Source organism: Pelobates fuscus, chromosome 13, assembly GCF_036172605.1.
Source record: "Pelobates fuscus isolate aPelFus1 chromosome 13, aPelFus1.pri, whole genome shotgun sequence".
NCBI lineage: Eukaryota > Metazoa > Chordata > Amphibia > Anura > Pelobatidae > Pelobates > Pelobates fuscus.
Genome location: NC_086329.1, coordinates 40,525,587 through 40,550,828, shown reverse-complemented (window position 1 = coordinate 40,550,828; position 25,242 = coordinate 40,525,587). Strand labels below are relative to the sequence as shown.

The window sequence follows — 25,242 nt, the reverse complement described above, 5'->3', positions numbered from 1 at the left end:
GAGTTGGAGTGGAGGACTTTATTGGGGACAGATATACTGAATATACTGGGATTGGTACTGTACGATAATTAGTGTACTAGGGAACAATTGACAATTTGTCTCTTCTTCACTCCTGTCCACTTTATTTTCTCCCCTTTATCGATTTCCTCATCTCACTTTAAATTCTCCCCTTGCTGTAACACCTTCCAGGTTTTTTTTTTACTGTCAATGCAAATAATCAATATGAAAACAAATTAGATTAGTTATTAATTGGCTATTCATTGTAAATGTACTTGGGACAATGTCCCAATCACTCCACAGTATGAATGGCATGATATGCTAAGGTCTATTATTATATTTTTTGAAAAGTTGCAATACAGAACTATTTGGCATACAGACAGCAAAGCTTCTCAGTAAGAAACTTCAAATACCAAGAAGACACATTATTGCCATTAAAATATTATGTACCCATAAAGGAACAAAGTACTTGTAAGTGTTTACCTACCTCTGGATAGGAAGAGATATAGAAAGATTATTTATATACGCAAGTGAAATAATATCCCCTCAGATCGCTTGAGATCTTTTTGAGCTGCCTGGCATCTAAGGGGGTTACTACTGTTACAATAGTAGAGGGGATCTGGATATAGCTGTGCAAAGATAAGCTTGTCTATGTACTGGCACTTTAGAAAGTCCTTACCTAAAGCACCCACTTGACCTTGCCAGTTGAGCCCATGAATATAGTGGTCACTAGGACTTTTCTGGCACTTTGGTGTAATCACAGGCAAGTCTGGAGTCAAACGAATAGGTGGGACAAGCACCAGATAAGATGGGAAAAGAAAACAATGGTACAAAGTTAAAAATTCAGGCCGATTTGTGCAAGGTCTATGACTCTTACATAAGCTGGAGATTAGTTCTGGAAATACAGGTTGAGCAACAACAGGCCAAATGTCAAGGCTGGCAACAGACAAAAAAAAGCTAAAAACAAGCTAAGTGCAGAGAAAGTAAGGACTGGGGAATTAAAGAGAAAGAACTGAAGGTACTAATGTTATCTGAACATCAGAATGTATTGTTTGACGTGTAATCTCGATTCAGGGTAATGTATCAAAGAAGCATTAAGGGGACATTTGTATGTCCTCCAAAAATGTATGGCTGCTCCAAAAGAGGATGCTAGGCAGAGAGAATAATAGATAATAGAGACGGTTATATACTGTGCAAATTTGTGTCTGTTGATATGTCCAGTCTCCATGTGCACTGCCTTAGTACGTTGTTCCAGGTAAGAGGTGTTGATGAGATTCTTTTGAGCGTATTGACTCTAAAAATAAGATCATAGAAAAAAAAACCTTTCCTTTCATGAATACCGGTAATTCTATGAAGATTGGATAGTCTTTGTGAAAACCAACAGTGGCCCATCTCTGATTGGACTTTAGTGGTAACAAAGTGATAGATAAACTCTACACTGTTTTAAATTCATTAACTTGAAATTCAAATCTCCGGATACTTTGATGATGCCCAACAGTCTTCCAGTAATAGTGTGTGTTTGCATGTGTGCTTGTACACTTGCGCACCATAACAAGATAGCAGGATATTTATATTGTAAACCAGGAGACTGTGCCTTTATTGCCTTGCATGGAAAGCATGGAAAATAGTGATAACAAATAAGTAGTATACTACTACTAACAATATTTTGTAAAAAAAAAAAAAAGATCCTTTCAAATTAATAGCATCATGTTGATTCCTCTTTGCAATATAAGCATCATACACCACTGACCATTTATGTTACAAGAATATTCAGTAACATAGGATTTCATCATTGTAGCCAACATTTGAAACTCTACCAGCCACTTTTGTTTTGATCTAAACCTGAATGGGGGAAATCACGGTCAAGGATATCCACTACAGCCTTACCTGTTTTAGTACTGTATGCTGCAGTCCTCTTAATATTTATTTTGTATTATTTTAGAACATTAACAATGCCTCTTGTGTCATAAAACAAAACGTATCAAAACATATTGAAACCCCTGGGCATTCCCTGATAGTCCCAAAAGCAGACACCTTCTACTCTGCAAGTACAGATCTTTTCTATTATGTAAATAACAATGATCTTTAATGACAAGACATCCCGTGGCAAAGAAGTAAACCAAAATAGATTAATATAGGGCTAAAGCCCAAATTCTCAATTTATAACACAGTAGCTGATTAGTGGAACAGTGCTATTAGTAGCAGAGAACCAACCCAATAAACTGCAACTGTATCACTGAATGAAAGGTAACATTATTGCATAAAAATGATCAATGAAGTTCTTCAAATAATACGGGTTGACAAACTACATGCAAAATACAACCTAGTGTTAAATCCAGTTAATTGGTGGTGGATGATGGTCACATTACAAAGCAACAACGCCTGCAATTTCACATGTTCTCGATGCTAGCTTAGACTAAGGAGGCCTAACAGCTCCCAAGGACCTACTATGGACACTTTCATGAAATATGATCTTTAGTCCTATCTCCTGATGCAGAGAAGGCTTTTGATCACATACAATGGCCATAGCACTCTTAAAAGTCATATGCTAAAGTGCAGGAGCTCCGTAAGACTTCTACCTTATGAGGTACGGTAAAGGGGGTCTGCTGCTTCAACACGCAGTGAGATGGGATCATTTTTGTTTTTGGTTTCATTATAATGTTAATGCGTTCTCTAAAAACTTTAAATGCCCTGGACACTCTACTTGTCTCATTGTTATCTGGATTTGTCATGGCGTATTGTGCCAAGATATAAATAAAGAATTTAAAAAAAATAAACATGATCTTTAGCAAGAACATTGCTTTTTATACAATAGTCAGCTGTATCAACAACACATCACAAAGAATACATTTAAAAAATGTAAATACAATTATTTTCTAAGAAATGGATGATTTAGAGAGAGCCTTCCCTACGCCAACTACAGAGACCAAACATATTAATAGGACACTGTGGGCGTATAAGTGCCCCCTTCCCCCTTTTAATGTAATATTTAGATAAATGTTTTAAAATGTTTGAGGGAGACTTTTTGCTAAACTGCAGCAGACAGGAGGGTAGCTATATGCTTGGCATGTGAATGTTACATAGACAGGTTGCACATATTTTGACTGGCAAATGGGGAAGTACAAGTCCTCCTTTGACATGAAAGAACCAGAGGCAGAGTTATAGCTACAGTAATGAGCCATTACAATGAAATGAGCACAGCAACAGTTTAAAATTTAAGTTGGGAAGACAGATGAGGGACTTATGCAACATGCTGTGAGGACAGACCTGGCATTTTGTCTGAGACCACCTAATTCTGCTCCCATAAGGAAGATGACAGTTGGGGGGGGGGGGGGGGTCAATGCTCCCTTATACATTGATAAATAGATTCTTCCCCTGTGTACTCAAATAAAAAGGTCTGAGAGATACGGCTAGGACTACAAAGAATAGAACAGCACGGCTTTCCTATGAGAGCAAGAGCACTTCATATACATTATATAAGCAATATAATTATGACAGCATTAGACAATATTGTGTCATGTAAACTCTAAAACCATAGCTTGTAGATCTGAATATAAACATCTCAATTATGATACTTCATAAAGAAAATATACCTGTTATTTTTATTCACTCAAAACCCCTTAAAATAGCATTCTTTTCTTTTAACCCAAGTTCAAAATATAGATTTGATATATCCTTACATATAAACTGGCTACTTAATCTATCACCTTATCAAAAAGCGCTTAGAATGCAGTCCAGACCCTTCTGGAACGAGAAACGTGTGATGCAAAAATAAAATTGAGAACTAAAATAGAATGCTGTAACCACCAAACACATAGCACTGACAACAGCCATTGTGTTACATAGTAGCACAACAGAAAGTGATAAAGGCAAATAGTTTTTAAAGCAAAATATTCTAGAATGTTCACAGGAGTGCACACAAATGTACGCTATTTGTCCAGGTGACATATGCAATCTCTAACATCCTTTGCAATTACTATACATATTCACGCTTTCACACATTGGGCCATATCTAGACTAACTGTTATGTAATTTATAGTTGTGCTTACATTGTTTATTCCCTCATCTTTCACTTATGTAGGTTATTAAAATGTCTGACTTTATGCAGGGCTATTCAATGATGTTGCGAAACCCATTAATCTGCTATTTAATTTTTGAGTAATGTACCTTCTTAGCAGTATTTGAATGCCACGTTGTGTATTTCTCTCCTCTGCTGTCACACAGCTGAGAAACCTATAATGAATCTGTTTTTATTTCTTTTTCTTAGTAATCTGACAATGTTGTATTTTTTATAATATTCTATATTGTTTTGTTCTCAATTTATTGTGTAAATGTGACTATTATACCTAATGGGGTGCACCTAGTTCCAATCTCAGATTAATTCTCTTGAATAATAAATCATTCTTTGGGGGGGGGGGGGGGAGCGCAAAGCCAAGAATCTGTGCAGAGTGGACGCCAATTTACAGTGCTCTTGATATACACCGGAGAAAACACAGATTACCAAGCCAAATTATTCCAACGGCATATTATGAGCATCTGCCCTGCAGGGGTGCACAATGGTAGGTGCCTTTTTTCTACCCCTCAAGAGGCACATCATAGCTCTGCCGATCTGGGGCTTACCTCTCCTTTCAGCAGGGAGCAGCGTGCTCCCGGTTTGCAGGTTACTATCAATCTCCTAATTCAAACATAATAGGCCATGCATCTCAAAATCCATAGGCATCTACATCCACTGACAATCGAGACATAGGTACTTTGTTTCAGTGCCATGCTGCTTCTAAGATGACTTCCCCGTGGGAACATGAGGCCTACACATCAAGTAAAAACATTCTCCCCATCCCTACTGGCAGAAGGAGATACACCAGCAACAAAGCAAGACATACAAAATCTATTGTTGCACATTAAAAGTTGTTTGCAGCAGGTCTAGAATCAGTTAAATATGATGTCCAGGCAGTGACTGTCAGACTCCAAGTCTCCCAGGAAGACATTATTGATATCTGACAGGACATGACCTTGATGAGGGAATCTCTGCAGCAGGTTCAGGCAATGCAGACTGCACCTGCCCTGTGGGTGCACTTGCCCAGCAGATACACATGCTCCATGACAGGAGAAGATGGGCCAATATCAAAATCAGAGGTATCTCTGATTTAATAGCTACAGAAGAATAACCCCACTATGTTAGGAGCCTCACAGCATCTATCATACCTTCTACAAAAAAAAAAATTGTGCTTGATGGGTCATACTACATTAATAAAACACCAAGAGCTCCATCGTCTGCCACTCACAATGTTATACTCCAATGCCAAAATTACTCATGGCTGCTCTACAGGACAAGACCCCAAAGGTTTTTTAATCTTTCCATCTCACCTTCTACCAGGACTTGCCCAGATCCATTCTCCAAAGGTGATCGCTGGGTCAAGTCACTCGACAACTTTGAAAAGCTAGAGTGGCTCACTCTTGGACTGCATCAAGATCACTGACAGTTGTCAGGGACTGTTGGGTACTTCAACAGTCCTCTCCCAAGAGGCCACATCTTTGCTTCGGTCATTTGGGCCTTTCCACTAAGCCTCTGTATCCCAGAGGCTCTTCTACTACACAAACCTGGGACATCAATACAGTCGTTAGTTTTGTCCCAAGGGGTGGAAAAGACTTAGTCTTGTGGACATCATTCCAACTATTACTTTCCCTTTCTTACTTTAATGTCAGTTAATTTAATTTTATTTTCTTTGTTGTTAGAAAGGTGGCACATAGGCTACCTTAGCCCCCCCTTTGCTGTACATCTAACTCATCAACCTAATTTCCAAGTGTGAAGAATGCCAAAATCAGTAATATATATTTTGCCTCCCCCCAGCATTTCCCTTTGTAAAGGTAGAAAATCACAGTGAAGACCTTGTTCACACATAAAGGTGCACTATGTACCATGTAAAAGACATGACTCAACGTCACTTATTGCAACATTAGCGTAAAGTTGGGTTCGGGACTCACTGCTCTCTTAGATAAGTTAAGCATATTTTCTTTAACTATTAGAAAAAGGGGACAGATCGAAGCATACACTTATGTCTTTGTTTATCATTATGCCAAGCTATGCTTTATTGTATGGTATAATGTCTCACCTAAATAAAAAATCATTATTTACTGGCTAGTAAAGGAGATAACATTCATTAACAATGGAATTAAGGAGAATATTATGATAGAAAGAGGGATGAAAAAAATTGTATTGGACAATACTCCTATGATATTTGTCTTTAGGAGATCCAGCAACTACACATAAATATTTACCATGTATTATACTGACTATTTAACACACATTTGAAAAGTCAATTTTAAATTTTAATTACATTGTGCATTCTTTTAAAATTTTAAAATGTAAAATTCAAACTTAACCTGCAGTCTTTTTTCAACCTAGACAACTATGCGACAATGTAACATACATGATAATGAATTCAGGGTTTGTCCTTTATGCTATTATCTCATCCACATATTCTTCAAATTAAAGTATACACATTGTTGTAAAAAAATTTGAAGGACAAACTAAGTGTCATAATCACTACAGCTACGCTTGGCCAATGAAGGCTGTCGAAATTTGGGCAAAAATTTGTATTGCTAACGCGAAAGCATAACTTCACCAATAGCAATATGCCAAATAAAAAATGGACAATAGGTGCCCTGTGGATGCTTGGTTTGTGTAAAACTGCTCAGAAACGTTTTGACACAGAACTGAAAGGAGATGTCAGGGGCTGGTTAGTACCATAACTACTACAGTGAACACATAGTATTATGAAAATTCCAAACAGTAACTTAGATGTGGATCAGTTGGGGAACATTAATTAGAATATCTTTAAAGCTCAATAATGATATTATTGAATACAGAAAAGAAGCAGTGTACTCCCTTGTTATCTGACTTTGTCATGAAAGATCTAAGGAAGACTTGTGAAGTTGTGATAAAAGAATACAGGTTTTGAATTTGAGTTAAATGAATTGGGAAAGAATAACTGATCTGTGATTAGGAATAGAGATTAAGGGGGGGAGGGGCCTGACTGTCATGGTGGAGATACGCGTTGTGAATGAACTCCTCCAATATATTGATGGAAATAGTCTTTTGTGTCTTCACCAAAATAAACCACGATAAATCGAGTGAAGCAATTGCACTCCTGACTCACCTGACAAGTTGTGCTGCAGTAATCACCTTGTCAAGAGCTTTGTTATCACATCGTGGCAGATGTGGCCTAGTGCAACCAGGGAGGGAGAGGCGGCTGACCTCCAGGCCTGGAGATGCACAGGAGCAACCACTTTCAAGCAACATCCCCATTAACCCCCTCCTTTTGGACCAGTGGGGGTGACAGAGATTCAACAAGCCAGGTGTACGAACCCTTCAAAGTTGTAGAAGCCATCCAATATGGTGGAGACCACGTGTCTCGTTAACCCCAGCATTGCACAACTTGAATTTGAAGCCAGGTTGAATAAAATATTTGCTGACTTCTGGAAGAGGTTGCAGAACAGGGTCAGTGAGCAGCAGCAATGATGCAACGTCCCAGAGAAGCAAACCCAGCCCTCTCCAAACTTCCTGCGGCGTCCCCAGCAGCAACACTTTGCCACAGGACAGAGGTGAACCCAAGAATGGAGGAGTCGTCTAATCCACCACAAGTCGTCAGGAGCCGGGCGCAGCCTAGCTACAGGTCAGCTTAGGCGTGGGATCCACCCTGCAGTATCCCGACAGACTGGCATTCTAGAGGTACCTCTGGGGCCACAACTGGGCTCATCTCTACACTCCACTACGGTACTACCATGGCCCACTAGCGGGCTCATATGCCTGATAACCGATTTGCCGAAACAACACTCTGCTAAGCCCCAAAGTGGCATCGGCTGATCCGAAACCTGGACTCCTACCAGCTGGCGTTATTCTCCCTCTAATTAACACGCCTGATTAACATTGCCTGACACCTCCACTGTCAATATCCATTTTATTGTTTTTGTTTATAGTTATGGTTTCCTCTTTTGGTTTAAAATTTGTTGTGATTCCTCAGCTCAATGCCGTTAGATAGGCACACTCTGCTTATATAACTTGAAACGTTACAAGTATCTGGGCACCTGTTAGGTGTTCTAATCTCTGTGTCTGTCATACTATATGTTGCCTAGATTACCCAGGCATTCTGACCAGACACACATAGTACAGCTTGAGTACTACTCTATAAAATCAATCAATACTTTAATCATTTTGTGCATGCTCTTTCGAATGACTTGCAGTGTTCTGTCATGTACCTTACAATGTCATAGATCTTAAAATGATTGCTAATGCTGTTGAGGCATGGCAGATGTTGTATATCTTTATGCATGACAAAAATAAAGAATTGAAAAAAAATGAAAATAAAATAATGAATAGAGATTAAAGTAGAGGGGACTGAAAACACTGTAATTTTATATGAACAAAGCTTGGTGAATCTTACAAGGTTAAAAGTACTATGTTGTAATGTAAGAAGATGCCTGTATCAGCTAAATTAGCTATACAATTAATATATCAGTTTGGTAGACATATTATTAAAAAGGCAAAATCTTTGATATTTGTATCTAAAAATGCATATATTTCATCACATCTCAAAAATACATAAAGATGTGTGTAAGTTCCCAGGGAAACATGATTTCATCAGTTAGTTAATTTTATCCAGACTAGAGAACCTCTGTTAGAACATTTGTTCTGTACGGTGACAGAGATATTGATTAGTAAACTGTTTGTATGGAGGATTATACAGCTTTTAGGTTCTAGCCAAGATATGGGCAAACGGATCAGCCTTGGTTCATCAGCCCTCTTCCTATGGTTCCTTCCGTGGTTCCCCTTAAAAAGGCACAAAGAGTAGGATGACAATTTGAACGTGATAAGAATGTTCATGAGACTGTGTGAAGCTTATGAATACCAAGATCTGCCTGTGTAATGCATGTGATCAAATTAACATACAATATTTTAGCAGAATACGCTTTGTGAAAAAGGTTTAATATCTTTACAGTGTTATCCCTGGTTTCGAAGACTGTGAGAAACCCAACCTGATTGTGAAGAATATATTTATATAATTTGATACCAACAATCATTAGATTGGTATACAGCAGGGATAGGCAACCTTCGGCACTGCAGATGTTTTTGACTACATCTCCCACAATCTTCTTACAGCCACAATGCTGGCAAAGTATCATGGAACATGTAGTCCACAACATCTGGAGTGCCAAAGGTTGCCTATCCCTGGTATACAGGTTGGTCAGAGGTCTGGGTCCTTACCAGCACTGGGACGAACAACTGTAGTTCTGGTATGTTGGTCTAATACCAAGTAGAAAGATTATGGGGATCAAGTTCCTCTACAAGATGGCACTCTAGCTGTTGTGTACTAGATCTCCCCAATGTTTCCCTAGCATTAATGCTGTAAGAGCATTATGGTAGAAGTAGTACACAACATCTGGAGAGAAAAATCAGTAAATGATTAAAAAAAGAAAAGCTGTTGTCTATTAAGTAAATGGCAAAAAGATATTTATATTTCTGTTTCCATACCTTGGATCTCCTAGGCTCTGACTTCTATTTCCAGGGTTTTTAATCCAGTCTCCATTGATAAAGGAGTTGGTCCTTGGGATCACGTGTTTTTGTGTTGGCTATTCCTTACTCTACTCTGACTTGTTGGTACTGGTGCTTCCAAGGGGAACGTATCTTGCTTTTATGCAATAGTTGAAGTTCTGCTTAAAAACACAAGTAATGTAAATAGGATATAACTAGAACCAAAGTGACCACAATTGGCAACCAACTATATAACAGCTTCACGATAGGATCAAACAATGAAGGTTCTCAAGGCACCTCATTTACATGTGTGCAAAATGTACTAAATTAATCTTTACAAATGTGCAGGAAAATATTGCAATGTTCATGATGGAACCCTGAAAAAGGACAAAATATGATGCATAGAACGCCGGGGAAACTAAACAGTTCAAACAAGCAATCAGTGCCAATGTAACTAGACAAAAAGTTCTGGAGGCCCTCCCCATGCCTGAGAACTCTGTGGACGAAATAACATAATAAAAGGGGTGTTGCTGTGTGGGGAAAATAAAAGAGATTACAACCCTAAGGTAAATTGTATGACACCCCACATATATTGACTTAAGCCCCCTCATTATTATTATTATATTTATAAAGTGCCAATAAATTACGCAGGTGTACGTATGCTTGCGTATACAGCATGATGGGAGAAGATGCAAACCACCTTAGGACATCCTTATAAGATATTAAAAATATGTTTCAATAGCAGGTTAGATACACAGTGGGGTCAATTTAGCCAATTTAAGTCTTGATAAAATCTTAAAAGTCTTTTCTTTCAAAAACACGTACAAATCCTCATATATTTCACAATCTACCTTGCATAACGTCCTCCCACAAATTTTTATCTTCTCTACTACTTCTTCCATTCTCATTATACCCTTTTCGTTGTGCACTAAAGATAACCAATAGAAACAGAATAGACGACCCTGCCTGTGAGCTGAGATTTAGCATTTACAGCCCTTTTGTACAACATACTAAGCTAGATGGCTCTTGAGTTTATAATCTAACCGTGCCCTATGTCCAATCTTAAACCAAAACATGTTCTATGAATCTCATTATGACCTCAAGTCTTTGCATGAATTGAAATCATTCTATAAAAACTACATTCATAAAGTCCACACTTGCACCTTGAACATCACACCGTGCTATATTAACCCTGACCCCTCAAAGACTCGCCAATCCAAGCATTAACCTTCAACCCACTGCATAAGCACCCTTCAACCACAGCAATATCTCCACATTATGCTGTACAATTAATTTCACATATGGTGCATTACAGTGGCATGGTCACATATTATGTGATTGGAGCTGCTATTTCCTTTTTTTTTTTTATTACAGGAGAGTAGGGATTAACAATGAAAAGATGCCTAAATCAGAACAGGAGCTTTACAGGACCCTATGAGGGTATGGAAGTATCCTCTGCAAGATTTAAGTCATCAACCTACCAAAGGCACAGTGGGAAAAGATAGACAGGCATATAACCGGACCTTAAGAGTGGCCGGGCTTAATGCTTAGACATAAATAGGAAGTATCAGCGCTAAACACTTACAAAATAAGGGATAAGACTGTGCAAAGCCAGGAAAAACAGTGTCTGGTACACTGGAATACTGAAATAAGGCAATAAACAAAGTAAGGGATGTAGACTGGTCTGATACACTTGAATATAGGATGGAAAAATCTAAGACAATGACAAGCTGGGCCTGGATCAAATGGCCAGGAATGACAAACTCACTTAAGGACCGTGAGACCACAAAAGGGCACAGGCCCAAAAGCCCCTTGTGTCAGATTTTATCATTCTTGTGCAGGTGCAGTGCGTCAAATAGAACGCCGTCTAATAATGGATAAATGGCAGGAAGATTGTGTCTCACATCAGTTTAGGATAGATTGGGGACAGAATAACATGTGTGACTTGATGAAAATGACATTGTGCCTAGATGCAACAGTTTGTAAAAAATTGACGTGCGTACAGCAAAATCAGTAAGCGATCCTTCAGATTAACTGCCTGGTAGGCGCAGAGCAATGTGAAGATGATGCTGATGCATCAATATTGGTAAGTCTTCTCACAAATTGATGCTTCTGCAGGGGAGAGGATGGTAACATTTTAATGTATAAGCGTCAGAGTCATAGGGTGTCCTTACAGACCCCCACCCATGGCTTGAGCCCAGTTCAGCCTCCCAGTAACCTCTCTACATGATATCAATGCATCTGTATGTAACCACAGGGTAGATAATCGTAAACGGTTCACCATTTATAGGATATAATGATATTCAATGCTAAAGTGTGGCTGTAAAGAAGTAGGGGAATATAGTTCTATCAAAAACAGATGTTTAAGGGGAGAGTTTTGTTGGACTTACAGTTGCATCATTCCCACTTAAACATTTGTCTCTGCCATACCTGCCAATCATGACTGGACATGCAGAGGGTCCTGCAGAGACAGTGTTGCTTAAGCAGAAATGCCGTATGGGATAGTGTGAATGGAAGTGGTACTGCAAACATTATAATTTGCAACCAGGTGGTTTTACATAATTTTCCACTTTTTACTTTGTCGATAGCACAAATCAGACGGCAAAAGGATGTATAAAAGCTCTGAACGTGCATTAAAATTGTATAATCTAGGCATAATCTCAGATTTTTGGCAAAAATTGCAATTTTGGTATTTACTAAAGGTAATTCATAAGCAAATTCAGAGATTCTGTGCAATTAAAAACTGAATTATGTTAAGTATATAGAAGTGAACCTTTATTAGACAGTGGATTGATATATTTAGAAAAGGTGAAAATTTTAGTTTGCAGGGCTTTTTGCAGGTAAAAATACAGAAAATATAAATGCCCAGGTGACTTGCGATTCATTACATATTGTATTTTTTTGTTTTTGTTTTATTTTGAGTCTTAAGCCATTGCTGTGAAACAAGTGGAGCTGCTTATTAAAAAAAAAAAATATTAGCTGGGGCGCACTTCTGCCACTGAAACATTTATGAACTTGTTGACCCCATTCTGGAGTTTCTTTCAAGACTTTCATGTTCTTTTTTGATAGAATAAAATTGACTTTAGAGCATTTTTGAAACTGGGTTTGCAGAATAATAAATTAAGTGAATGTCTCCATAATTTTTGCCTCGGAATTAAAAAAAAAAATCCTCAGCTTTGTCAGAGCCCACGTGTTTAGCTTTGTCAGTACGCACCCCCCCAACTTAATGTTTTTGGTGAAACTAAATAGCAAACTATTTTTTTTCATGATATAAAAGGCTAACAGTGCCCAGCCTGGCATAAAAATATATCTTGTGTTATTCAATGGTGATGCGCAAGTGTGACAAGAGCATCACTGGATAGCGGGCCGGGTGCATACTGCATGATGGGAGAAGATGCAAACCACCTTAGGACATCTTGATAAGATATTAAAAATATGTTTTAAAAGCAGGTTCGATACACAGTGGGGTTAATTTAATCAATTTAAGTCTTGATAAAATCTTAAAAGTCTTTTCTTTTAAAAAAATGCAAAAATCTTCATATTTCACAATCTACCTTGTATCAAGTCCTCCCACCCATTTTTATCTTCTCTACTGCTTCTTCCCTTCTCATTATCCCCTTTTCTTTGTCGACTTTTCCTTTCTATTTCTGGTCCCGTTTTTTTTTGTTTTACCTGTTTGTTATAAATCTTCTACCTTTTAAATATGTTGAGATGATGTACTTCTTTACCAATTATTTTGTTTTTCTTCCTTTTGCTCTAATGTACTCGAACTTCCATATGCAAATCTCACTTCGTATGCCTCAATGTGTTCTGTCACTGGTTGTACATGCTACAATTTTTTTTTGTTGTGTCATGAAATTAGAAAGGTTTGGGAGATAACATTTTTGATTTTTGCATCAAGCCAAATAAACACAGAAAGACTTCCTGGAGTCTTGACCCCTATTGATTTACAAAAGTGGAGATCCTAAAAATATTTTTTTGCTTGGATCCACCATTTACCAAAGCCCAGGGAGCACATAATAATACCCCTTCACCAAATACCATGAAATACTTGATTCTAGCATGATATTGAACCACAGTGGGACATGAATGCTTAACTTTATTAAAAGGACTTCTGCTTTGATAAAACATGGCGTATATTTATTACTCATATAAATCTTACCCGTAAGTGCCAGGTATGTGAATGGAAATTCTTGGATACCACTAAACGTATGTTAGTGGCTATATAGCCCTGTGCATGGTCTCAGAAAGGGATAGATCTGACTTTGAGGCAGGGGTGTAAAAGTAATCTGATCCAGGTACGAAATATTTATCTGCACCTTTCACAATTCCTTTACATAGTGACAAAGCCATGAAAGATATCAAAGTCACCTTTCATTGACGCGGAGGACACTTTGGCACTAGGCACGGCTGTAACAATTTGTATCCTATTTAACGATGGTGCTACCATTAGTCAGTGGAAGAGCAATAAGATTACAGCATGAGTGTCACCAAAATCCTGAAAAATCCTTGGGTTGCTGGACTTGATCTCATGTGCTCCCCCTGAGATTGTAGAGACCATGCTTGAAGAGTATGTTATATATTAAGTTACATCTAATTTAACTTGGCTTTTTTTCCTTTTCGTCCATTCAGCGTTGACTAAGTATTGTATCACACACTACGTTGAGAGAACCTGGTATTCCAAGATTAAGGACATATAAAGTTAATCATTTACAATATAAGAATTTTAAAAACGGTTTGGTTCCTGTCAGGTGAAATAACTGCGAAACACTGGTTTATTAGTCAAAATCTAGGTGGTTGTTCAGCTTCTTAGCACCCAAAAGTAAGTTTGCCTCAGATTTTGTTTTTGCTTCATCAGCTGAAACAAACTACTTAAAGCTGTCTCGGGAACCACAATTTTCAAATGTGAATGAGTTTACAAGACATAATTGTGACCCTTATGTCCCCAATTACAACAATAATTTTACAAATAATGAAGACGGTCAATATTGGATCACAGCCATATCTTTGGATGATCCATCTGTTTTGTTTTTGTTTTGTTTTTAGAGATGTAGAGCATTATCTTGGTAACTTTAGTGGTTTACCACAACACGTGTGAAAAGGATGGTGTTTGGTATTTTAATATTCTACATAGACAAAGTAAATCAAATGTATTCACATATATATGAAATAAATAACTTGCTTTTCGCGTATTAATCCCTGTTGAGTCATAAATGGATGTCATGAGGTTGGTGGTGAAAATGAAAAAAAAAATGTCAGGTGGGGTGATGAATGGAAACCTTCATTTTGGTCTAGTAAAATCTAGATTTTTTTTTCTTTTCTTAAAAAAATAAATACAAGTTTTGCCATTCAGTAAAAAGGGAGATGCAATAAGCTTGGGCATTAACACCAAAACAAAATAATCTGTGAGAACAATTAGGGTGACTTCTGCACACAATCGCAAGTCACAAAGAATCCAAACCTCCTTGTTGGGTGCTTAACTTGAAAAATTAATAATCCTTTTAGGACATTGGAGGGGACTGGATGTTGAAAGAGTTGCATTGTCCCACTGTTGTTCTAGAAAAATGCAGAGAGGTAAGTTAGGATTCTAAGACAGAAAGTCACCTTCTATGGTTCAACTGGACTTCAGACATCAACCCCATTGATAAACAGCAAAATGTGATCACAGCTATTTTTATGTACACAAGTTTATGAACTTTGAATTGTAAAGATTACCACCTTTCCTCCTCTGATTCTACAGTTAGGCACTCCCCTTTATTTCCGTTCGGTCTCCTTGGTTCCAGCATAGTGCTGCCGCACTTGTGAAATTCATATTTCAAATATACAGTACAGAGTTTGACAGGGAAAACTGATATGCTTTTAATGGCCTCCTCTCTCTTTTTTTTGTTTCCCTTGACATTCCAGATTTCTTGGGTTTGCAGGGAAAACAATAAAAACTAAAAATAAAAAGTGTTACGTTATAATCTCTTTATACTACGATGCTAAATAATCCCATTCCGGTGAGAAGACACCAAAATGTAAAAAAAAAAAAAAAAAACTATTTTCTAGCAAAGAGAAAAATAAATATAATATAAATCAAATGGTTCCTGAGGAGAAATGGAAAAGTAAAGTAAAATCAGATTTTTTTTTTTGCTGTATGTATTGTTATATTAGAACTTAAAAGTATGATATATTTTAATAACTAAAACTCTATTTAGTTATACGTGTTATTTTGTTTAAAAAAAGTGACTGGTATTTCATGAGTAATCCCTGTTCTGCTACGTCTTGAAGTAACTGGCTGTAACTTTTTGTTTAACAGAGGTCTTCTGTAGTCAGAGTTCCACTGTTATACTTATAAATGCACTTCGACCAGCGATACCAATGTGGCTGTCCTTTGGATTGTGTTGTCTTGGAATATCCCGCAGTCCTAGAGATGCTGCTTCATTGGCTGGTATCCTTTCTGCTATGTAGACCCTCCGTATATGGAGTCTGCCGCTGGGTAAAGGGCAGCGGGCTTGTTGCTGGCTTTGCTTGGCTTAGCTTAGAATCCCTTGATGTAACAATAGGCTTCCAGAGTTGCAAACAAGATGTAAAGTAACCACAGGGTCACAAAGAGCAAAGTTGTGGCAAGTCTACACCCCTTGGGCCCACCTAGCTCCCCACCAATATGAGGTCGCCTCCTATACAGCAAGACGCTGATGCAGACAAAAGCAAAGATGGTGAAGAGGGTGACAGAAAATGCTAAGGTTCCAGCTGAAACATGGAACTCCTGTCCCTTGTAGGCCCAGTAGATGGCAGCCACAGACCACGCAAGACCAATACCTAGGAACACATTAACAGCATTGCTGCCAGTCACGTTGCCAATTGAAGCATCTGCATATACGTCCTGGGTGGCAGCTACTTTACTTGCAAATGTATCTAGAAAAAAAGGAGGATAAGTAAAAGCATTAGGATAGGTGTTTACAAGAATCTTTTCAGACAAAATTGTGTTGTTGTTGAGACAAGCTTACTGCAAGTATTGAAACATGTGTCCAATTACAATTATTGGTAATACATATTACCAATTAATTGTATTTACAGGATGTATGACTTACCTAAAAGGGACTTCTTGTATTATGGTGATTTGAACTGTGTGTGTTTATGCAATAACTAGTGCACCACCCCATCATGGCTGGTGGTTTTACACTAGTTCTTGTAGTGATGTGTAAATACTTGCAGACAGTCTCTCTCATCACAAGATATAAAGTGTATATGTTGGTCCTGGTGACAGTAAGCTATGCATTAAAATATTCACCTAAAATTAAAATCTATACCAGCGGTTCCCAAACTGTGTGGCGTCGTGATAGGCACACAGGGGTGCCGCAAAATATTTCCCGGTGCTATAATCATATGATCATAGCACCGGAAACCGTCCGTTCCTCACTCACCCCTCCTGGCTCCGCAGGACCGAAGGGAAGATCAGAGATCTCCATCCACGGCCCGCTAGCACTGTAATGCTGGCAGGCGGCAGGGAAGGGAGTTAGAGAGAGAGAGAGAGAGAGAGAAGACTCGGGGGAGCTCTAACCTAAGCTGCTAGAGTTTACTCTCACCACATGGACCACCAGGGCTTCTCCACCGGACCACCAGGGATTGCCTTGTACCATCCCCCCTCCCAGGCAAAGGTAAGAAGGGAGGGGGGATATGAAAATTAATATTTTTAATTTAAAATAAAATTACATATTTATGAAGTTGCCCTCTTACCCCCACAGACCCACAATAACTCCACCCCCCACACATACACACACACTACAATGCCATACACACACCCCGTACCACTCACACAACTTGCCCTCCGCCACACACACTGTACCCCTCATACAACCGGCCACCCCACACACACTGCCCCCCCACTTACACATACAGTGCACCCTCACACACACTGCACCCCTCACATGCATATACACTACATCCTTCACAAACACTAGGCCCCCTTGTACACACACTGCACCCCTCACAGGCACACACTGCCCCTATTCCCTAATAAAGCCCCTTTCCCAGAAGATCCCAGGTAAGTTTTCAAACTGTTCTTAAACAGTTTGACTACTTACCCTGGAAGGGGAAAACGGCACTACAAGCACCATAACCACCACAACATGCTGTTGTGATTATTGTGCCTGGATTGTTTCTTTAAATAATCTACCAGTGCCCCTCCCAAGATTAGGTTCTGGATCTGCGCTTGAACAGCAAGCATTTCTAATGAACAGGGGCCCAGTTTATGCTGCAGCGCTGTACATACCGGTATATACAACCTAGAAATTTTTTTCGACTTTGGGGCGCCTTGGAAAAATATTGAACTATTAAGGACGCCTTGAACCTAAATAGTTTGGGAACCACTGATATATACATTTCCCAGCAATATAGCCATTACAAGAGATGTGAGCTTGTTCTTATTATAAATCAGCATTAAATGACAAAAAGTAGCACAACAACCTGTTTGCCAATCACAGCATATGCCCTGCTATATTCAGAATTGAGCACTGGCACAGAACTCCTGAGCACTCGGTACAATACATAATATGAAACTGTGCAACTTTCAATCCCCATGGTTTCCATTCATCTCCAAAGCAATGGTGCACTGTGCAAGTGAGCTTTTTGAGAAATTTAGTACTATGACAGTACTATCTAGTACTATGACAGTACTGTAGAAAAGTAAACATCTATTACAATATATTAATGTTCCACGTATAAAAAGAAGCTGAAGAAAACTACATACCTACTAAAATAAGTACTCACAGAGACCAACCTAATTTTAAATTAATGACAAGCCTGATAAATCTACAAATGAATAAAAATGCTTTGCCTCCCTTCTCCCTGCATTGTACAGGCTTTGGAAAGAAAAACTGATTTAGAACACTATGTCAACAGGACATTTAATCCAACAAAATGATTGATATTTGTAGTGACTGGCTGCAAATATAGATTTGTAGTGACTTGACTGGCATCTATTAATACTGCAGTTTAGGGATACCTGATTTCGTCTCAAGGTTCTACCCATACACGTTTGTCATGTTTCAGTTACTTCCTGTAATAAATGTATCACATGATAAAGCTATACATTACATGTTTCCATAGTAACCATATATATTTCTTCCTTTGGCTAAGTATGAACTTTCATTCGTGGAGCTAAATAATTCAAAGTAGTAAAGGCTTTACATTTCGATGATCAATTAAGCAGCTTAGCGGATTTATGTCTACTCTCATCACTAGTGCTGCGCTCCTATGTGGTCACTGAACTCTCAGGATACTGTGTTATGGGCAAATGCAAATATTTTATTTCTCAAACTGTGTACTTTGTCTTGAAGAGAGTTTCTTTAAGCAATAACCTTTTACCTACTTTCAGTAGACAAAGTACAATAACAATAATGCATAAACAAGCTTCAAGGCTAAGCTACGACTCTTTCAGTACATAATATACTTAGTAACCCTAAATAATAAAGATGTTCAGACTTTAAGATGCTATCTTGTCCTAAGTCAGGGAATTTCCCATGATGTGGGCACCCTTACGTTTTAGTTATGGCCTTGTATATTAGCCAAGTTAAGGGAGGTCCCTAGAATGAACAAAAGTAAAAGTTTTATTTTTTCATATATGAACTACGGTAACCCTAAAATGGAGACACCAAAGGTATAAATAGGTGTACTTTTAAATATTAGAGGAAAAAGGAGAGATTTGGAGACAGACACTGCTCCATCTTATAATGACTGAGAGGGGTTCAGGAGGGTATGTTATTCTATTTTAGTGATATTGCAAGCATACAGTTTACTCTTATAAACTCTGCTATAAATTATTGTCAGACAAAACTTTATTGCTTCCAAGACAATCCTTTTTTTATATTGTATTCTTAATTATTTTTATATTTTAAATAGAGGATCTCTCACTGACTATATAAAATTATGACTGAGATATCTGTATGGTTAGCCCTGCTAAGTTCTATGCTTTAAGACGTTACAGTGGTAAATAGGGGAACCAGCTGCGGTTACAACTGAACAAGTTATTTAATATGCACAGCTGGATATATTTACAGGTTATCACTGAGTAGTAATAATGTTTTGTGGTTTGTTTTTTTGAGAAAGACATAAAATTAATATCAGAAATATTAGTACTCATATTGATCATTTACATTATTTTAGTTACTGATAATTATTAAAAACTTTACTTGTTGCCATTCATAACTGAGTAATGCCTGCAAACAAATATTGCTGTTGTCAATTTGCATCATTCCTCTCTCAAAAATATGTTTCAATGTTTTCATAGTCTAGTGTTCATAATCAGAAACAATTGGAACTCTACCATCATGCATTTTCTTAATACCTCCTAAGGACAAGGAATCCGATTTTTCTGCTACCAACCATAATTTCGGCAGTTAAACTGGGGTTAAGAAGGTAAAATGTTTACTTGTTTTCAAATTAAGCATAATGTGTGTACCTGAGACTAAGCCCTCAAACTACTGGATGGCCAAGAGCTTTGCATCCTTTCAACTTGTCTACTAAGTGGTGAATTAGGATAGCTTTTGTTCTGGTCGTCGACCTGCTCACTTCTGGCGTGTGTTCTACTATACACATCAGGCGTGGTTAAATAACATCATATACAAACTCCTTGCAGTAAATGGAACACAGTAGCCACTCTGGAACTTTGCTCTGCTGTTGTCCACTCTCATTTTTTTTGCTTTAGAAAAAAGGAGATTTTTTTTGAGTAACTTTTCAAATAAAACTATCTTCCTTACAATAATTCATGCCAAATGGCACATTTTATATAGTGTTGCTCATCTTCAAGAACCAGACAATCACCATAAATACAAGTGTATGGTTATATTCTACACCATTTCTATATTAAAATAAAAAAAATAAAAAACTTACCAGGCACCGACGTGCCGAAGGCCACAAAAATGACAGCAGTTACGGAGTCCTTTAAGCCAATGGTACAGCCAAAGTGGGAAGCAAGATCTCCAATAATGGCTGTGAGTATCCCAATGATAGCGATTGACACAACAAAGCACGCCCACCCGTTCATATACTCTGTTGGTGGAACACAGGCAAAGAGGACCTTCCAAAACACTGTCAGGAAGTGCATAACGTAGTCAAAACAAGAGGGGAGACGTTCTTCTCCAGACTCATCTTCATCTTCATCTCCAGCTATACCCACAGTGAGCAAAAGAAAAAGTTACACAAAACAAAGTAAAAGTTTTTCAAAGCCTAGATTAACACATATAAATGAGAATCTGTTCCCACAATCGCTTTTGATTTCTTAATAACAGAGTTGCAGTCAGAAGTTTTACGTAACAGGACATAAAGAAAGAAAACAAAAATACAATAGACTGAATACATGCAAACACTATTCTGTATAATAAAAAAAAATACAGGAGTTAAAACACTTTCAGAAGAAAGGACTAAAAATAATAATAAAAAATAATAATAAATAACCATAATTTCAGCAGTTCAATTTAGGTGTTCAGATTATAACAGTATTTTTGGTTTGGTTTTTTAGATTTTTCATAAATCTATTCATACTTTATTATTTGTCTAGTTACCATGACAGCCTATATAAAGTAAGATATACAGTGCATTGACAAAATATTTAGCCCCCTTCATTTTTTTAATGTTGCAGCCTGTGAAACAATTTATTACATTTGTTTTCACATCAATCTACACTTAATAACCCATGATAACAAAGCAAAACCCTGATATTTGATACCATTGCAAATATATTAAAGAGCAACACAGGTCACACTTTTGGGGACACCAGTCAACTATCCCCAACAAGCATAGTACATGCACAACATTAGACACACTTGTGCAATGCTCAGGAAACAAGGACCTTGTAGACAGCACTGAATCAGTGCTCACTGCACGGTCGGCCCTCAGAGGGCTGGCATGAATGATGGAGTGGAAGTCTGGTGTGTAATTTGAGCAGACATGCCCCATTTCTGGGCATGCCTTCCCCTTTAGGGCCTAGTCAGTGATGCAATCACATCACTGACCTGTCCCTTTATCTTCCCTCCCACCTGTATGCCAGCATTGGGAGATATGGAAAACACTAAAATATCACATTGACATAAGAACTATGACTCTTAACTTGTTAAAGCTACTTTTGCAGCGCTTACAGACTCAAGCCTTTTTGGGTATTATGTGACACTCTTCGTACACTTGGATTCAGGTAGTTTCTGCCATTCATCTCTGCAGATCCGCTCAAGCTCTGTCAGAGTGGATGGGGACTGTTGGTGGAAATCCGGTTTTACAGGACTCTCCAGAGATTGATTAGGTTCAAGTCTGTCATGTGTCCTTTAGGGGTTAATACATTTGCAAAGTTTTCAAAAACTTTTTGCCTTGTCATTATGGGGTGCTGTGTGTAGACTGACAGGAAAAAAAAATATTTTAAACAATTGTAGCATATGGATGAAACATAAAAAAAGTTTTAAAAAATTATTTGAGTGCACTGTATAGATTCTTTTTTAAGTGGCTCTGCCCCCCCTATGTAAAAAAATAGTATTTCATAAAGATCAAATCTTTATCAAATACTCAAGTTGACTGCATTCGAATTTCACTTGACAAGCTTGACAAAAAAGCAGAGCTACCTTTTGTTAAAATGGTCATATCCCCTAATTATCACCTGGGGAAAAAAAGCTCTTTCTTTGGGGGATCCAGAGGTCGCGTAGGATCCCCCCAGACCTCAATGTTGTACTCTCGTGCATGTGTGAGAGTACAGCACTGACATTGCATCCTGGCATCTGAAGCTCCAGGAGCTTAAGAGGACTGAACAGAATAGGATGGCGGTGCCCACGAGGGACAGTTTCAGGTAAAGAAATACCATTGTTCCTGTCCCCACACCCCTATAGCCACCAGACCCCCACTAACAATGTCACAGTCAGAGACCTAGCAAATCATGCAAAGACCACAGATGGTGACAGAGCCACTTTAAATCAGTTTAATAGGATAAAGGTGACCATGTCTGTAATCCAACATGTATGAGATAAACTTCTGACATTTATCAAACACTTATAAACACTTATAAGAAACCTTCAACTTACAACATACAAGTTTAAGGAACTTGATGGCTCTACACCTCTGTTGATTTTGTATTGGGTTCTTCCAGGCTAGTAGGGAGTCATATGGATCACACTAATTTTTTTTTTTTTACTAAAGGAGAAATCAAATAGCCCCTCTGGATATATGGTGTACACTTTGGGAATCATTCATTCATGCTTATGGTGGAAGGGAGGATTCCTAACTTCTTGATCATTGCAATTGGGTGTTTGTTTTATACTATTTAGTGAGCCACATCATAGGCAGACAAAAACAACTTACTGGGCAGCAACCAAGCATTACCAAGCATTATACCCTTAACACCTGCAAATAATACTGCACTTAAAAGGCATTAACCCCTTAAGGACAGACGACGGATATATTCCGTCATGATTCCCTTTTATTCCAGAAGTTGTGTCATTAAGGGGTTAAATAACACACAGGATAAATAGAACAAACCAGAGGCTGCGCAAAAAGTTGCTTTGTGCACACCAACGTGCTACTGGTATTTATTTGAAGGACAGAATATCACAAACTTTTTGGGTATTCCCTTTCTCCATGCACCATCCCTCCCACCTTACAACCCACTCACCTTTATATGCATGAAAAAAACAGTGATTAAGTCCAAAGCCACCCCCCTCTCCATGATTATTGAATGATTGGCATTAAATAACATACTGCAAACTAAAAATTACATTAGGATAACAGGAAAAACATAACAGTGGCTGCAATAAGGTGTTTTTATCATCACAATGAAAATAGTGCTATAATGATATGGAATTAAAAAAAAAAGCATTGATTAAAAAAAATTAATATTAAATTCTTGTGGGGTGGAGGAGTTATGAGCATGAATATGCAAAACTGGCAGTCAGCAAACAAACAAAAAACAAGCTTTCACTGCATTAGTCATCCAAAAAATTAGGAAGACTAATGTAGCGAAGCATAGATTGTTTAATCATTTGTTAACTGTCATTTCGGTATGTTTGGTTGTTTGGCACTAATATATGTACAAAGATAATGAGAACAGAATGTAACAGAAAAAAACAAAATAAATTGTTGAGTAAAAAGTTATTGAAAGGCTGTCTCATTTTTCCACTACAGAGCTCAAAAAAACTAAAACATTACCTAAAGAGAGTAGCATCAATTCTATAGCATTTCTTTTTTTTGTTTTTGAATGTCTGCCAACACCAGTAGTTTAAGCATTACGGCACAGAGCACGGTTGTTCATCCAGCTGTTACAAGATATGTGGCTTTACTTTAGGGTTTTTACACTTTATAATTTGATACAGAATAACACCTTAAAATGTGATTAGGTCTTAGAGTCTTTTATATTATGGGAATTGCAAGTTAAACCCTTTTCAGAACTTTCAAGAGTGGAGAGTTCCCCTGCCAGAGTTTAGACAGTTAACTAATCTGTGGCTAGATCGAGAATACTCTTTGAAAATGCCAGTAAATATGTGGCTAGATCGAGAATACTATTTTAAAATGCCAGTAAATATGTGGCTAGATCGAGAATACTATTTTAAAATGCCAGTAAATATGTGGCTAGATCGAGAATACTATTTTTAAATGACAAAAAAAAAAAAAATGCTACCATTTTTTTTTATTTATGAATGCAAAGTTTTAGACTTTTTGGCATAATCAGAAAAACTAAATGTTTTTACCTGTAATATTTATCTTTTATGGATGGTCAGCCTGATCATCTTTTTGTTTCTATACGGTCAACATACTAGAAAATGTAATTAGATTGTCCGTCTATAAATGGTTACTGTATGTGCAAGAAAGTGTTAGGGGATTGACCTATAAAGATAAGTTCTGCCTCTTCTAAAGATTTGATTCTTATTCTGCTACACACCATCCCCCACTACCTAAATAAAGGTTGTTTCTCCCGAAGGCCACAATCTGTCGCAATCTCTTTATTCACTCCAAGATCTTGTGAAAATATTCTAAAACAACCAATAGTCAGACTGTTCTTCCAGTAAGGACCAATGAAATACTTTTGGTAGAACGTGGGAAACTGTACGTATATAGACATAGTGTAAGCATGCAACTGAAAAAAAGAGAAGAAGCATGTTCTCACCAGCACTGACTGTGATAGCTTCCATAAACTGGTCCCTCCAAGAATGAGTACCCACCACCAAAGCAAGGTTAGTCTTCTTAATCAACTTGTCCACGGTGCTCTACAAGTAAAGGACAGAAAAAGCAACAAACATAGCAATGAGAAATACAGACATTTAGAAAAAGTATGAAATACAACCAAAAACATGGGTTGGGTGATATGTACGAAATAATGCATATTTCCTGCTTCAAGAATGTACACTATCAGAGGAATAATCTGGAAAATAAAGGGCGTTAATAAGACAAGAGCATAAATGGACAGACCAACATAACAACAATTGACAGAACAGATTTTGATTATATGGGCTGATGGAGGGAAAATAGAGGACATGAGTTTGTCTATACCACTACCGCAATAGAATAACACTGTCACGGGAGATAGGACTCCTCTTACCTACGTGTTCCCTTATTTTTACTTTGTTTCGTCTGATATCGCCCTGCATTCGAATGGAATTACTACCAGATACTACCGGTTACCGAACAGACTATGTGTGGTTGTGGTGGAACCAACCTCGCCACTGGGCACTGGAGAAGCCTGGTTGCTTGCCTGCTCCCTCTGGACT

At 37.9% G+C, this 25,242-nt stretch overlaps 1 protein-coding gene across 3 annotated transcripts in view; it reads right to left on the bottom strand.

The window, feature by feature from the left end:
• Positions 1 to 15,727: 15,727 nt before the first annotated feature.
• The window catches only part of SLC8A3 (solute carrier family 8 member A3), a 237,400-nt gene continuing 227,885 nt past the window's right edge, over positions 15,728 to 25,242 (bottom strand). For all 3 annotated transcript variants that reach the window (XM_063439532.1, XM_063439533.1, XM_063439534.1), the window contains 3 exons: positions 24,642 to 24,741; positions 20,399 to 20,674; positions 15,728 to 16,423 (listed from right to left, as the gene is read on the bottom strand). In XM_063439532.1, the coding sequence (XP_063295602.1) occupies positions 16,047 to 16,423; positions 20,399 to 20,674; positions 24,642 to 24,741 (753 nt within the window). In that variant the 3' untranslated portion in view covers positions 15,728 to 16,046. The remainder of the gene's footprint in view (positions 16,424 to 20,398; positions 20,675 to 24,641; positions 24,742 to 25,242) is intronic.